Genomic DNA, 17,444 nt, shown 5'->3' with positions numbered 1-17,444 from the left:
CTCCAGCTGCTCAGCATCATGCAGGCGCTGTACGCTGCATGCACATGCACAGATGGCCCATATCCTTCAAATACAGGTAAGGAACGAGGATGGGCAGGCGGGCCCTCCAAAGCACCGTTCTGGTACAGTGGCTGCTGCTTCCGGCAGGCGCCAGTACTTGTGTACCGCGGTGTACCACCTGCAACACACCACTGGATAGGTAGAGGAAAAAGAATGCCACGCTAGGAGGAGACTATGGTGGGGGAACTAAACTTCCAGTCTGCTCCAGAATTGAATGGGGGGGGGGGGGCGTCCAGTTAGACCTTTGTGGCTCTTTGAATGTTTAAGGTTGCTTATCCCTGGTTTAGTCTAATAAAGAGAAGGACCTAAGGGCAATATGATAGCAGTCTTCTAGTCCTTGAGGGTCAGTCACAGAGGAGAGAAGATTCACCTATTCTCCAAAGCACCTGAGGGCAGGATATGAAATAACAGGTAGAAGATCTTTAAAGAGAGATCCAATTGGAACTGAGAAATTTCTGATAGTTAAAACAATTAATCAGTGGAACGAATTATCTCTGAATGTTGTTGGTTCTCCATCACTGGACATTTTCAAGAATAGACTGGACAGGCATTTGTCCAGAATGATATAGGGTCTCCTGCTTGAGCAGTGGATTGGATTAGAAGACCATCAATCCTATTATTCGATGTTCTACTTAGCTCACCAGGACCAATAGCATAATCCTTCAGCGGTTTTGCAGAGATAAAAATTCCATGAAAGTTGCCAAGCAATTGCAGAATAAGTGCCTCCATTGACAGTACCTTAATTATAAAAATGAAAGGAAAGTATAACAATTTTGCTATCTAGTAGTAGTTGGCTAGAAACAGCTTCTTAATATTTTCTTCATCTGTCCTCCCTATCCCACAGCACAATTTCCACTAACCTCTCTTAGATTAGTATAGTATAGCTTTTATTGTCATTGTACAAAATAAATACAACAAAATTAGCCAGCATAAGAAAATAAGAAAAAAATAAGAAAAAAAGTAAAGGAGACCTGACAGTGCCATAATATTTTAATTTCCATCCTAATGTGTTGTGGCCCAGCAGGTGCCGTTGGAGCTGCCGCCAGACTCCGACAGCGAAGGGTCTTATGAGTCGGCCTTGGAGGAGGTGGAGGACCCTAGGCAGGGTGTCGACTCCTAGCAGGGCGAGGAGAGACTGGTTGGCCACCAGGTGGCGGCAGAGCATTGGATCAAAGGGAATGTTTCGGAAAACATTTGGGAGTTGTATCAGGATGCATGCAGGCGCAGGGCTACTCAGTGTAAAGAACAAAGGAGTAACTACAGGAGGTGATTACGAACAGCTGATGCTGATCAAGATCCCCTCCTGCTGATAAAAGGGACTGCTGATGCCACGCCCTGGTTGCAGAAGTCAACGTTCTCGTTCTGGGTCTTGTGCGTGTTCACAAACCGAGAGAAGCCAACTTGGATAAGTGGCTTGATAAGAGAAGCCGGGTTTGCAGTATTTTGTGAGTTATAGGACTTTCTGCCAGAGCTATTATCTTTATTTATTTGGGCTTGCAGCCAACAAGAGCTTGGACTGATTAAAACATTATTTTGTACGTCTGTGTTGGCTTTCATTCCTGGACGGAGAAGTGGGGGGGGGGTCAGAACACTAATGTACATACTGTTTGATGGATACTGACTCACTTCAGCCCATGGGTAGTCCATAGCAGCATGGTTCATAGCTTGCCGATTGAGAAACGGGTATAACAAAATGTAATGTGCTTTTAATTGATTAAATAAGCTTGATAAACTGAAAACCATCTGCTTCTCAAGGGTCTATAAACTGTCACCTATCAGACCCAGACCTCTGTGGCTAGGGTGTTTGTATGTAGTAATACATTTGTATTTGTAATACTTTGCATGTCTAAATCAATATATCAGTTTTGAGCTGCAACATTTTCCTTGAAATAGAAAATTGTCAAATCTAAGCTGAGGAGTTTGGGGGCCTTAAAAAGAAATGTTAGGATTATTTTTAAAGTGTGCATTCCAACAACATTTTCTAAACAGCTCTACAGAAAATGAGCATCTGCTTTAAAATGCTGGCATGTATTGTCCTGCTATTATGCAATACAGCTGTCTTTCCGCTTTCGCTGTCATCATTTTAAAAAACAGAGCAGCAATTTAAAGAGTGTCATCTCTGGCATTTTGAAAGATAACGACACTCCATTCAAATAATAAACTTTTGCTGCAATTATAGATTTAGTGACAGCCCATAGTTCAGTATATAGAATATATTCCGATTGGTTCATTTCTTTTGGCTCTCTGAGAGTTTCCCCAAAAGTAGCCCAGGTCAATGCTGAGAAGCAAAATTAAAGCTTTGAAATGGCTTTCAAGATCGTTTGGAAGATCAGCTGCACTCAATCCAACCTGTCATTTAAAGCTAGTGTATCAAAGGTGCATGCTTTTAACAGGGCAGTGGTACTACAAATGAAAAATAATATGGAAAGCCTAGGGTCATGATGGCGAAGCTATGGCACGCATGCCCAAAGTGACACACGAAGCCATGTTGCCCAGAACGCGTAGCCTTGCATGTGTGTTTTCTGGCACACATGCGCATGTGACGATCAGCTGCCCTTCGCACACACAACAGTGCCAAAAACTGGTGTGTGCATGCGAGCTGGCCAGCTGATTGTTGGGTGTGCATGTGCACCAGAACCCAAAAGTTTGGCTTTTCTGGAGCGTTATCCGTTCACAGCTGCGGCAGTGCCGAAAACCGGCCTGTCCTTGCATGCCAGCCAGCTGATCATTGGGCACACATGTGCACTAGAACCTGGCAGTTTAGCTTTTTTGGAGCGCGGCCCTGACGAATGCGCGTGCACCAGGGGTGGGTTCCTGCCAGTTCTGACCTCTTCTATAGAAGAGGTATCACAAATCTACAGTGCCATTTAGAACCGGTTCCAGCTCCCTCCCCCCGCCAGTCCGCACACCATCAAGATGAAGAGCAAGAGGAGGAATTTTGGGATTTGAAGTCCACAAGTCTTAAAGCTGTCAAGTTTAAACACCCATGGGTTTTTTTTTCTAAAGGGGTAGGGGTGCAAGGGTCTTGTAACTTAACAGCTTTAAGACTTGTGTGCTTCAAATGCCAGAGTTTCTGAACTAACATTTTGGTTGCTAAGCAAGAGCGTTGTTAAGTGAGTTTCACCATATTTTACAAGTTGGCAACGCCCACCCAGTAAAATGGCCAGCAAGCCACTCCCACCTGGTCACATGGCCAGCAAGCCATTCCCACCCAGTCACATGGCCGACAAGCCACTCCCACAAAGCAGGCCACACCTACAGAAGAGGTTCTAAAAAATTTTGAAACCCACCACTGGTGTGCACACGTTTCTGTGTGACCTTTTTGGCACTCAGTACCGAAAAGATTTGCCATCACTGGCCTAGGGAGATGACCAAGATGATTAGATGTAGTTTTCAGAAAAACGAATGGTTGAGATTTCTTAGTAGTTAAATTTAAGTGCCTTAGTGTGCAAGTGAAGACCTCATCTGAAACAATGGATATGATTCCTGGCAGCATAAGCTACTAGTGTTCTCTCCACTTACATTCTATGTGTATAGTTGCATATAAACCACCTAGCTTCCTTAATTTGCATGCTAGTAAAGTAAAATTCTGCAATCTAGAGTTCAAGTACATGAAAATAAAATTCCAAAATATAGAATTGGGATTCAGTAAACGCTGGGTATCTTTAGACATTGCTAGCATCCAATGGATAATTGAAAGATAAGAAGGTTTTAAAAATAGGAGGTTTTATTTTTAAATAAATAAATATACCTATTTCTTCTTTATATCTTATAAACAGTGGTGACTGCATATTCCACATCAAACATGAATATCCTGTAAAAACCTGAATATAACAAATCTCAGGAAAAGTAGGTATAGTGACCAGAAAACAACAGTTAAAATGAAATTTGCTAAATGATTCATTGCCAGCTAAATGGTTCCTAACTGGGAAAGAAATACACCAAGGTTATAAATTGTCCCCTGATTTATTTCTGTGCAGAATATATGATAAATGTGGGAATAAGAAGAAACAGAAATTGGAATTAAAATTGTTGGAAGAAACATAAATAAACTTAGATACTTTAATGACATATTTTGATGGTTGAAAGCAAGAAAGACTTAAGGAATCTCTTTTTTGAATATAAAAGAGAAGAATGCAAAATATGTACTTATGCTATTGAACATTGACAAGGACTTTTCATGATATTCTGTATTAAATTAAGTAGTTTCACAATTAGAATAATGTAGCTGACTCTATAAACCACTTAGAGAGGGCTGTAAATCACCATGAAGCGGAATATAAGTCTAAATGCTATTACTATTAATAATACAAATTTTCATTATAAGGGGAAGGAGGAGAAACAATTTGGAAATGCCTTTCCACGCTGTTTTTATTTACAAGTTGTTTTGTGGAAATGTTCAAACATTAAACATTTAAACCTCAAATTATCTCGCTAATTGAAGAATAATTTTAGCTCATTAAAATGTTTTTATTGAGAACTCTTACTAATGAGCCAAATCAATACTATAGTTTTAAGTACACATGAATGTATTCATCTGACCTTCTCATTTATTGTTCACAGTTGCCAACTACTTGTCTCCACCTGTGGCATTTTAATTATGTAGACTGTTATAGAAAACAATTCTGCAGTTAAATGCAGGGACTGCTGACAGAGGACTAAAGGAAAAGCAGAATACAGGTTTGTACATGAGCCAACAACTCAGGATTTATTCTTCTTCTTATCCTACCCGTAAGAAATATGATGCCTTCTACTAGATAATGTAGTATGTTAAAAAAAATAACCATAGCTAGAAATATTTGTACACTCTGCATGACGTGATAGCATTGACAAATTAAATAAGTTCCATATTTTAAATTTCTAACAATAAGGTCCTCATTTATAGAAAAAAAATACATTGTTTGTTCCATCCAGAGGTAATCTGATACAATTTGTTTTGTCTGCTTATATAATAAACTTGCTTACTGATGCTTGACGGTCTGAGATTTAGTGTTTATAGAGTTTGTGTTCATGCAGGGCAACCTAACAAATAAATAACACTTTTTGCTTTCTTCTCCCTCATTTCCCCTAATCAATCAGAATAAATGTATAACTAAGAAGCTTTGTAACGAATGCTGCACCTAGGTTTTGAAATGGTCACACAATGGAAAAAGACTCAGCTGCTTTAACCATTTAAAAAACAGGTACACACCTCTTCTTGTTCAGCCTTGTACAGATTTGCATTGATCTGGACATTATTCCAGAAAACCATACTTTAATCATTTTCCATCTACAAACGTAAAATCTTTTTTTAAACATAAGTGTTCCCAGATTACAAATACCTGGTGAATTGAGCTTGGTGGCTGCTACTACCAGTCTCTTGGGGGATGAGATGGCAGGCCTGCTGCTTTCCTGATCTTTCTGTCCTTCTTTTTTTGGCCCTGTAAGAAAAATATATGTGTATATGACTGAAAATGAAACATACAAGAATAACAGAATAGGAAGGGACCTTGGCGGACTTCTAGTCCAATCCCCTGCCCAGGCAGGAAACCCTATACTATTTCCGATAAATGGTTGCCCAATCTCTTCTGAAACTCTTCCAATGTTTTACCCAAAACTTTTGAAGGCAAGTCATTCCACTGAATAATTGTTCTAACTGTCAGGAAATTCCTCCTTAGTTCTAGGTTGGGTCTCTCTTTAATTAATTTCCACCCATTGCTTTTTCTCCTGCCTTCAGTTGCTTTCGAGACTCGGTTGACCCCCCTCTTCTTTGTGGCAGTTCCCTAGATATTGGAACACTGCCAAGATGTCACTCCTAGTCAGTGGTGGGTTCCGGATCCTGTTGCACGCATGTGTACTTACCACCCTCGATGCTCTGCAATGCCTCCGCAATGCTCCAGCTGCTCGGCGGAGCATCGCGCAGGTGCCGTATGCTCTGTGCACGTCCGTGTAAGCCCCAATCGGCTCAAATACAGGTAAGGAGGGCAGGTGGGCCCTCTGGAGCACCATACTGGAATGGTACCTGGTGCTCACAGCAGGCACCGGTACGCCTGTACCGGGGTGTACCGGTCATATACCACCTCTGCTCCTAGTCCTTCTTTTCATTAAACTGTAACTGCTCTTCATACGTTCTTCATACATTAGCATCCAATCCTCTAATCATCCTTGTTGCTCTTCTATGCACTCTTTCTAGAGTCTCAACATCTTTTTTACATCATGGCAACCAAAACTGGATGCAGTATTCCAAGTATGGTAAAGTGGTATTTAATACTTCACATGATTAACTTCACAGTTACAGAAAGGCACTCTAGGAATTTGACGTCATATACCATAGGTAAGTTCATTAAATGGGTGAAGACGATTCCATCTTCAGATATACCATGTTTCACATTTCTAGGCACTGTACAAAACTCAGAATACTTCATAATATGGAAAAACTAAATAGTAAAACAAATCATAATGTATAATATTTATATTCAATCCACATATGTATGGAGAACCTATACACACATTTCAATCACAAAGATACAAACACATATCCCAGCACTTCCCCCATAACTCACTTCCTCAGTTGTTCCATCAGTTGATGGAGCTTTCCCCTGGACAGATTAAAGTTTAGCTTCCTTTCTTATTGCTCAGTCACCGAATAAAGCTTATTTCAAGAACCTCTTTGAACATTAGGAGCGAGAAAGAGTATTGAAACAGGACTGGGAAATGAGTCAAAATACACAGAAGACTTTAGGCAGGTTGGTTGTAGATTAATTGGATCACAGGCCAGATTTCCCTTATGTGTTTGAAGTCAATTTGCTACTCACAAAAACACAAGTCTATTTCTTTACTATTTAGGAATTGAGAATGGAAGAAAAGTTGTTTGATAACATATACTGCCCTATAAAGCACTGCTGGCATTATAAATTATTAAACCACAATTTGGATGAAACACAGACGCTTTTGAAGAAATTGAGTAAGATTTATATTTAGAATCTCACTTGTGTAGTAAATAAGAGGTTAGACCAGTGGTGGGTTTCAAAAATTGTTCGAACCTACTCTGTGGGTGTGGCCTCCTTTGTGGGAGTGGCTTGCTTTCCATGTGACCGGATGGGAGTGGCTTGTCGCCCATGTGACCAGATATGAAGATGACGACGACACTTGTCAGAAACAACTTAAATTACCTCACACACAGCCCTGACATGCATAAGAATATGATGTAAACTTGTTTTTTAAAAGGCATCTTTGCTTTGCGTTAAAACAACTTCAACACACACAATGCTCTGATTGCACCACAAACGCAGTAGTCATCCTTACCTTTCACAGAGGCACTGAGTTTTATAAATATGAGCATGAAAGTGTAGAATAATCATATCCAAGGACCAGTGGTGGGTTTCAAAAAATTTTGGAACCTCTTCTGTAGGTGTGGCCTGCTTTCCGGGTCCACTGGTGGGACCTCTTCTAACCGGTTCGGTAGATTTGACGAACCGGTTCTACCGAATAGGTGCGAACTGGTAGGAACCCACCTCTGGGTTAGACTGTCATTGGAGTAGAGCCAAGTCTATTCTATTCTCAGCCATGACTAAAGATGATTTTGGGCCAGTCCTTCTCTTTTAATACAACCCACCCCAGAGTTATTTTGTGTGAAAACAAGGAACAGGAGCCATATGGCTTACTATTGTAAGTTGTGGACTACCTGTATACTAAAACCTTGATGACTAATACTTTGCAGCTTAGGCACCAAAAACATGACCTTATGAAGTATTTAAAGAGTAAGAATATTTTTCTGTATTAAGATTAAAACCCTTTATTGACATTTCTTTGCAAAAACTTCATAAAGTCTGGAAAATCATTTAAAGCAGTAAAAGGGAACTTCTAGTATGCATGCCAAAAAGAGAGTTTTGGATAAGTGCAGTAAAAGAGAAAAGGATCCACCCGGTTAAATTCTTAAAGTCCCATTAGAGTCAGTAGGATTTTAATAGACTAACTGTGAAGAACTGCAGAGTAAGGAAGTACAAAGAGATTGTTCAGTCTGGAATGCATAGAAAACCTACAGAATTATTTATAATCCATTTGAATGTAAAAGGAAATGGTCAGCCAAGTGGCACATAGTTAACTGACTACACTGGTTGAAAGTGCACTTAAAGTAGCTTGTAGGTTAGCTGCTTTACTGTATATTGCTCTGTAGAATTAAAAAAAAAGTGAGAAACACAGAACCAGCAAATCTCTAAACTGTATTAATTTGGAACAAAAAAAAATCGCATGTATGGATTCCCATGCAATCTTTTCACTTTCCAGTCTTTTTAAATTTTATGATGTATCTGAACAAATTTGTTTTCTGGGCTTTATATGCTGAAACCATCAGTTTACCCATTCCAAATTTCACTTATTTTCTTTCAGGAAAAAAAAATTGGAAATCCACCAATCCACCTTAATAGGGCCAAATCTGGTGGGATCAGAGCCAGACATCTCGGGTTCTAGTTCTCTTTCACCCCTAGCTGTTTATTCCATGACCCTGGGTGAATCATTATCCCAAGCTCAACCCTACCATGAAGGGAACATAAGAATGCAATAAGAATGCAATTACAAAAAAGAGGAGGAAGGTGTTGATGCCTTGAGTTATTTGAATGAATGAATCAAAATCACTCTAAAGCAGTTTGTATGAATAACCTCGTGTATCTAGTTGAAAATATCAATGTGAAGTATTATCTGTGAAGGAATTAGGAATTCAAAGGAATTAGTCCCCTGTTATATTAGTACTAATATGCTATTAATGTATGAATGTAATGTATTAATGAACACCAGAATCTACCAATTCCTAAACCTAATGTATTATATGCAGGTATCTTTAATATATAAATTCCCCACAGAAGGTTGAACTCCATAAATAAGATCTGGCTATGTGTGCCTGATAAGTACAGGATGAAATTTGTCAAGTCTCCTGGTGCTCAAAATACATTTCTTCTCATTCACCAATTTTGATTACTTCATTTACTGATAACTGATTTTGAGACATAGAATCAAGATCTTCCAAGCATGTAAACAATGGTGGGAACAAGCTAGCAGACAAGGGAGACAAATTCAGACATAGCCACATAACACAAAAGAGAATAATCTTGTCCTCTCCTACTCTTGAGGGAAAACATCACTTGTCTTAAAAATCCAGACTTTAAAGGGGGAAGGAAGAGAACTCGGGAAAAACAGGAAAAATGTGATAGAGAGGCTGAAAGAAGTGGGCTTTACCAGCTCCTCCTGACAAGCAAATAAACAAGCCAAAATCTTTGACAATCCAATAAGTACTTATAAAGCCCTTCATGGTATTGGATCTGGATACTTGAGAGACTGCCTGCTGCCAATTACCTCCCAAAGGCCCATTAGATCCCACAGATTAGGCCTCCTCCGGGTTCCATCTACTGGCCAATGTCATCTGGCTACTACCCGGGGGAGAGACTTCTCTGTGGCTGCTCCGGCCCTTTGGAATGAACTCCCCGCAGAGATTCGGACCCTTTCCTCTCTCCAGGCTTTCCGTAAAGCCGTTAAAATCTGGCTGTGTCGGCAGGCCTGCGGTTGATGAGTTCCCTTCCCCTCTCGAATCGTGTGACTGTTGAGTGTCTTTTAAATTCCCCTGTACCTTTTCTGTTGTAGTTTCTCCGTGTTTACCTCCCACCCTTGGGTTTGTGAGCCGCCCTGAGTTCCTCAGGGAATAGGGCGGCATATAAATAAAATAAACCTTCAAACCTTCAAACCTTCAAGTAATCTATGTTTGGAGTAGTGGTGAGTTTCAAAAAATTTTACTACCGGTTCTCTGGGTGTGGCATGGCTTGGTGGGCGTGGCTTGGTGGGCATGGCAGGGGAAGGATACTGTAAAATCTCCATTCCCACCCCACTCCAGGGGAAGGATATACTGTAAAATCCCCATTCCTTCCCCATCTCACTAACCTGCTTTCCATCTCCGTAGATGGGGACGGAGCTAGCCAGAAGTGTTATTTGCCGGTTCTCTGAACTATTCAAAATTTCCACTACCAGTTCGCTAGAACCAGTCAGAACTGGCTGAATACCATCTCTTGTTTGGAGCAACCTGTCCACCGAAATCTTTTTAAATGTTAACAATTAACTAGTGGAATTTCCAAACTGAATACAAAACCACTTGGGATGGAGTAGGGTGAGGTGGAAGGATATGGTGTGGCTTCCTGCAAAGAGGTTATCATTTTATCCCTCTAGTCTGATAACCACAAGTAATCCTATCCTTCATGAATAATGAAGCACTGCAGCATGCCTTATTTGAAACAAAATGAGAAAAGGAAGACATGGGATGGGAAATATTATCTGGGTTAAAAAAATAATTCAATTCTGTTCTCACTAGAAAATTAACCAGTGACCTGGGAGCGCGGGTGACAAGATAGAGGAAATGAGAATAAATAAGCAAGAACAGACACAAGATGATGATTGTTAGCCTGGAAATCAGAAGTGAAGAAATCAGTTGTTATCCTTTCCCTTTTGTTTCTTGACCTTCATGGGTTCTACCACTGTGTGACAATGAAGGGGTTTTATTCCTTTTCTTGCAAAAAAAAAAGTTCTTTTTTATTCTTTGGAACTATATGTAAATTTTAAAACACATTTTTCAATCACTGCTAATCTAGATAGAATTAGTCTGCATGCAATGGAACTAACACTTTTCCTGCTGAAAATCCATGTTCTCCCTGCACCGCTACTTAAAATTTATTATTTTAATAATAAATTAATTTTAAAAAAACCAAGGAAAAAGAAATTGATTATTTTAAGGAGGAAATCCTGAAAGAAAAGAGTTGTCTCTTCTTATTCTCTCACTACACCATAGTCCAGATCAGAATAGGCAAGTCACAAAACAGAAGCATTTTTTTTCTTTCTTTAATTTTGAACGGCAATAATAATATAACAAAAGTTGACTCCTTCTCCCCCAGATCAAACTCAAATCACAACAAGTGTGTGGTATGTGTGTGTGTGTGTGTGTGTGTGTGTGTGTGTACATAAAGGCATTTTGCAATTGTGTTATGCAGACATAACTGTTTAAGGATGGATATAGGAGAAGACATTTAGTAACAACAGAGTATAATTATTTAGGTAAAAATGTGCTATACCATTAAAATAATTGCTTTTAAAAAAAAATATTTTATTAAACAGTTTTTTTTTAAAAAATGACAAAAAGAAAAAAATGCAATTTTCTTCTGTATAACATTTCTACCTCGGTATACATCCATTGTAAATGTACTTCTCTCCCTTTATTTCAGTTTCTCTTTCTCTATATATGTGATACTATTATATACAGTCCTTAATTTACAATCCTTCTTTCCATTTTTACATGTTTCTTTATCTGTACCTTACCTATACATTGTTAATTTCTAACTCCTGTGTCTTCTTCATTTAGTCTTTCCTTAAGCTTTACACCTGTCCTCTAGCTAGCCATTTGTACCACTCATTCCATACCATATAATATTCTGTTTTCTCCTTTTCTTTTGTAAATTTGTCCATCTCTGCACACTCTAACACTTTCATTATAACGTAATTGCTGTTATTGTTCTATTACACTAATGCTATGCCAATCGAAGTGGACAACCTTTGGTTCCAGTATGAAGTGTCAGATTTGAACTTTAACGGATTTTATGGCACTGAATCTGAAAACCTGGAGGGCTTGTTGTAACTTGAAGAAGGAAAGTCCACCATTTCAACTGAGGTAGTATTACTTGTGAAAGATGAATATCCTTAGTGTCTCCAAAGCTGTGGAGAGTCTTTGAAAAGAAGATTCATTCCCAAGAGCAATTTTAATGTCCTTTTAGAGTTAGGATATGTTCCTCATATGTACTTTTCATCTTTTTATACTTCTACAAGTTATTGTTAATGACAGACAATGATGTGTTTACCATGCCACCTATTTGCATACTTTTTTTTTATTAAAGAGTTTTAATAAATTTTACAATTGTATACCTTTCCTCTTCCTTCCCTCCACCCCAATTCCCCCTCCACCCCAACCTTCCAGAGCAAAATACAGGGCATAAACATTTAACAATCATACACTAAAATAAACTAACTAACTTTAGCATCGTACCTTCACTTATACTTTAACTCCCCTTTTGTAAAGCTAACTTTAGATAAATTGTAACATTCCTTGTTCGTTCATTCATAAGCTAACTGAAATTTCTTAGTCCCATATTCATTTTGAATATAATCAGTCCATCTTCTCAATTCCAACTTGTATTTCTCATCTGAATGGTTCTTCAAGTATTTGCATACATATTTTAATTGATGGTACTCTTAATTCACATTGACTGCTCAGGTGAACTCCAAATTCCTCATGTCCCACCTACAAAACCTATTGCTAAAGGTCCTCCTGCCTGCCATCAGTGGGAAAGGAACCATCAGAGATGGCTTTTCATCTCCTAATTGACTGGCAAGCCAGGATCTTTTTAAAGGCTTGTGCTTTCTTCAAAATTATTGGTTGCATTATCTCCAGTGGCTCTGCAAGTATAATTAATTTCAACAGAATTAAAGGACAAGTTCCAAATCATCTGGTGCTTCTATTCTAACCACCATCACCACCTCCTCCTCCTAATCTATTTCTTTGACATGCTAGTGATGGCCCAAATTTGCACAGAAGGATGATTTAATGCAGTGAATCCAATTAGAGCTGCTCATTTCAGAGAATGGAAGAAAACCAATCAGCTCATGTCATCAAAACAATTTGCATAGCAATTATTTTCTAATACTCTGTCATACCACGTAAGGTGCTTCTTTTCTGTTGCTTTGGTTTTGGATGGCTCAAATTTGTGGAGTGATGCAAAACGATGAGATTTGTGTGGGGTTAATTAAAGAAGCCTCATTTGGATGACAAGCAGATTCTATAAAATATCATTGTTTGCCCCACCATGTTTGTGTTAAATAAGAATGCACAGGTCAGACTGTTTTTTTAAACTTATTAGTATACTTTATTTTTCTTTACCAAATGCCTCCTTATTTACTCCTTATCACAAGGATTTAACTTACTCAAATCTTCATAAATTGGGACTGTTCCAGCCTGAAGGTAATCAATGGATTAAGAAGAAGATCCCATTGTATTCTGGTGTCTAATTTATTTAATCTCTATTGATTCCAGTACTTAATCTTTTCTACTTTTGCTTTAAGGATGTTGTAAGCTGCTCAGAGTCAGTTGACAATGACATGGGTGGCATATAAATGTTATCACAAATAATAAATACATAAATTTATATATCCAAAGTTCCTTTCTTGAAGAAGTTGCAAGCTAAAACATAGACCCATCCATTAATTGACTACAATACCTTCTATACACTATTTTGAATGTATGGAAACAGAGATATATTTTTTTTCAAAAAACTGATCTAAGTTTTGGAAATTGTTTGCTGTACCTCACTGAAACATAGATTAGTTTCCTGGGTTGTTGGTCTATCAGAATTTGTCGAAAAATCTAAATGTATTAATATGATCACGATTTATTAATATGATGAAGGACCGGCAACAAAATTTAGACAGTGAACTGTTGATCTCAACTTTTTGTCCATTGTGCAAAATATCTTGGATGTTGGAGTACTACTATTCAGAAGTTCTTTAATAGAAGATAATCTATGTGGCTCAGGTTGAACTGTGGAATCCTTTGTGATCCCTATGCTTGATTGTTTCATTAACAGACTAGATATCATCTTCAGACCAGTTAACTTGGTAACAAAATGTTGGCAAGCAAACAACCAACTTCAGAGAACACCAAGAACTCAAAGTTCTTCAATGTTCTTCCCTTTTTGGATTCCTTGTTTGTTTCCTCTCCTTGCCTTCCCCATCACTGCCCATGTTCATTCATTATTCCACTCTTTTAAGGAAGAAACTTCCTTTCCTTTTTTTAAAGGAAAGAAAGAAAAAAGATAGGATTTGTCTTACATGATCTGTTTTTGATAAAGGCAACTGACTTTAGGAAGCACAGGATAGACTTCAAGATGCTTACAATTGTTCTGACCCAGGCTTCCTTAGAAAGCAAGAAGCAAAGTCTTGGTCCTGAAAAACCTCTTTTATTTGCACGGCTGTGAATTCCTTTCATTCATAGTCAGCATGGCTTTAGCAAACAGTCTTTCAGATGAATGTTTATCCACACACACCTTTTCTCATGCCAGTTAATTTCCAAACGCAGGGCAAAGCAAAACTTGGCACAGAGTCTCTTATAATCACAAACAGAACTTTCCAGACCGAATGAACAAATTGTTTCCTGCAAAAGCCTACTCCTTGTTCATTCCTCTTTTGTTTCTTCTGGGAGGGGCCAATCACTTTCAAGGTGTGGCTTTGCTCTTAAGTCAACCCTCCTTTCTTAGTTGTTCTTGTCTTCTGGCAGCTCTGCACATGCACACACTGGGAACAGGCTTCACTGTTCTTCTGCCTCAGCACTGTCTAACTCCCTCTCTGCCTCTGACACAGAGCCCTCTTCTGAGCTTTCCTCAACCCCCAGAACTGGCATTTTATTTGACATTTTGCATTTGGTGGAGTTAGTTTGCTAACAGATGTAGTTAAAATCTGTCATCACAACAGCTTCAAAGACTTCCTAGATGTATACAAGGAATCCTAGATGTATAGGAAAAGAATAACACTTATAATGAAAGGAAACATAATGTTTTGTATTTCCTTTGCGTAACAGCCATCTAAAGTAAGAAAAGTAGGGCTATCCCAGTCTTTCCACAACAGCGCTTCATAATGCACACATACAATGCATGTGATGCATATACATGCATGTAAAATGATTGTATATACACATACAATATATGTGTTGAGATAATCAAAAGCAGCTCTGAAGCAGTCACATGCACCTGGCAAAAAAGACACACTTGTGGTAATATTCTGAAGAAGTTCTTTGCTTTCACAAGACCAGGTTGTGTTATCAAACAAAACCTTTGAAGTATTTTACACAGCCTTCACAGAAAGGATCTGCAGACACAAGGTGCAATATTGCATTGAATTATCCATTGCAAAGTTTGCATTTTATATTTGCATTCTATGAAATACTATGCAGCGTAACAAGATTAAAAATAACCTCATAATTAGCAAGCTCTAGTTGCTAGCATCTAAAAATTATATGTTCTGCATCTGGTCTCTTCTGAGCTAATACAAGGATTGTATTTGCGATGCAATAGCTAACCATAATCTCAGTATTCCCAAAGAAACAGTCTTAGATTCCTGGTTAAATGCCAAATATATTGCTCTCTCTCTGTGTGTGTGTGTGTGTGTGTGTGTGTGTGCGCGCGCGCGCGCATGCATATGCATAAGCATATAGTAAAGGACTACTAAAATCTCTTCCCTTATGTAGTGGCAATGTGGAAGACCATTGTTATTTCATTTTTAGTGACATATTTTGATTTCTCCTTCATATTAAGAAAAGCTAGCCTTCTTGTTTTTCCCCTCTTGCTTGTTAAACAAAGATAAAGGAGTGGCTGGGGGAATCTTCATTTAACTTCACAGCTTTCTCTACTGTGAAAGTCTCAGACATTTGATTCCCATCCCAGAATCATCTCCCAGCCAGTCAAAGTCAGATCTTGTAGTCTTTTGACCATAGCAGGGCCAGAGAAGTCATGGGTGCCAGTTTTGATAAAAACTATGGGGCAGTAGTTATGAGTTGGGAGCTTCTACATGAAACCTAGCATTACATACTGTGGATTCTGGCTGTCCTTGGGGCATCTCTGCTGTCATTCAGGAGCTTCCAGCAGCCTGTATGAGATTTGGATATTATCTTGCTTAGTATGTATGCTTTAGATGTTTACTTAAGCCAATAAGGTAAGGTTCCCCGGGGCATGCATTCTAACCATTTCCAGCTCTAGCTGTGGTGCTCATCTCCGTTTCTAAACCAAAGAGCCAGTGCTGTCCAAAGAGGTCTCCGTGGTCATGTAGCCGGCATGACTAAAGGCCAAGGGTGCACGGAATGCTGTTACCTTCCCACCAAAGGCGGTCCCTATTTTTCTACTTGCATTTTTACATGCTTTCGAACTGCTAGACAAGTAACGGGAGCTTACTCCATTACGTGGTGCTAGAGATTTGAATCGCCGAACTGCCGACCTTCTGATTGACAAGCTCAGTATCTGAGCCACTGAGCCACCGCGTCCCTGCTTAAGCTAATAATAAAGCTTAAAAATCTCTTTATTGACTGATGAGCTAATTGTCTCTGGATCCAAAAAACTGCCTGGCACCTGATCACTATCCTGACACCTGCCAAAACACCATGATGCAATGATACCCAATTGCCACAGTTCAGCATTGCAAACCAAATAAACAAACATCTTGCCTTCAGATTGAAACATTTGGCCTACGGATGTCAGCATCAACCTTCTTCTTGGTAGAAATAAGAACAGCATGGGTGCCAAAGACAGCATGGAAGCTGAAGCCACAAAATATTGGTTATCGCTGCATTTGATAGTGAGACGTGGGAGGGCATCAAGGAAATGAATCTCTCTGCTGCTTGCTGACAGCAGAGACAGCTGGAGCGATCTTGCAACAAAGGACCTCACCATCTACTCTCCATATTTGGCACTGCAGAAGAGTTTCTACAACTGAAGATACTGACAATTTATTGCTTGCATTTGGATAAAAAAAAATGTCCTAAATTTGCACTTAGAGAATGGAAGCCCAATTATCTTTTGGCAGTTGCACTTTTCTGAATTCAGCTGTATGTTTTTGGAATGAAAAAAGGCCGGATATTAGAGAAGGTGCTCACAAAGATACACCCATTCACTCAAAAGCAGAGAACAATAAGCAGAACTACCCGAAAGGGCATGAACTACTCAGATATTTGTTCCGAGTCTGAGAGTGTGCACTGCACCCAATGAGAATTACATGCTGTGAAAATCTCATGCCCATCTCAGTCAGTGAATCTGGGCCGCTTAATTTTTTTTTTAAAGTATTACAATGAAACAATGAAAGTATTAAATTTTAAAACAATAAAAATAGTAAAACCAATAAAAGCCCTAAACATAACCAAATTAAATATACGGTACATGGGAGCAAGATACTGGGTCAGTTAGCAATATAGGCAGGAAATGAAAACTATGGCACATTCAGAGTCTTGGGAACATAGCAGGGTTGGGTTGCCGGTACGCTAGAATCCATTTGTGAAATTTAGCATACCTTTTGGAACCCGTTGGTCCAGTGGCACAGTACCGGAATGCTCCCTCCTGCCTGCCTCCCCTCGCTCGCTCCCCCCGCCCATCCAGTTGCCGCTTGCTCCATATGGCTCCATTATACACCAGTTAGAGTTTCCAAATGGTGTTCAAGGTAGCCCCAGGTAAAGTGGGTTAAGGTAAAGATAAAGGTTCCCCTTGCACATATGTGATAGTTGTTCCCGACTCTAGAAGGTGGTGCTCATCTCTGTTTCAAAGCCGAAGAGCCAGTGCTGTCCGAAGAGG

General features: G+C 39.2%; 1 protein-coding gene across 1 annotated transcript in view; it reads right to left on the bottom strand.

The window, feature by feature from the left end:
* Positions 1–17,444, bottom strand: part of MTUS2 (microtubule associated scaffold protein 2) — a 222,546-nt gene that overhangs the window by 79,538 nt on the left and 125,564 nt on the right. Inside the window, exon 5 of the mRNA XM_032220483.1 lies at positions 5,382–5,480. Within this exon, the coding sequence (XP_032076374.1) occupies positions 5,382–5,480 (99 nt within the window). The remainder of the gene's footprint in view (positions 1–5,381; positions 5,481–17,444) is intronic.

The sequence above is a fragment of the Thamnophis elegans genome, chromosome 6, assembly GCF_009769535.1.
Source record: "Thamnophis elegans isolate rThaEle1 chromosome 6, rThaEle1.pri, whole genome shotgun sequence".
Classification (NCBI taxonomy): Eukaryota; Metazoa; Chordata; class Lepidosauria; order Squamata; family Colubridae; genus Thamnophis; species Thamnophis elegans.
Note: the sequence above shows the minus strand (reverse complement) of the source record. Positions and strands in the feature narration are given on the sequence as shown.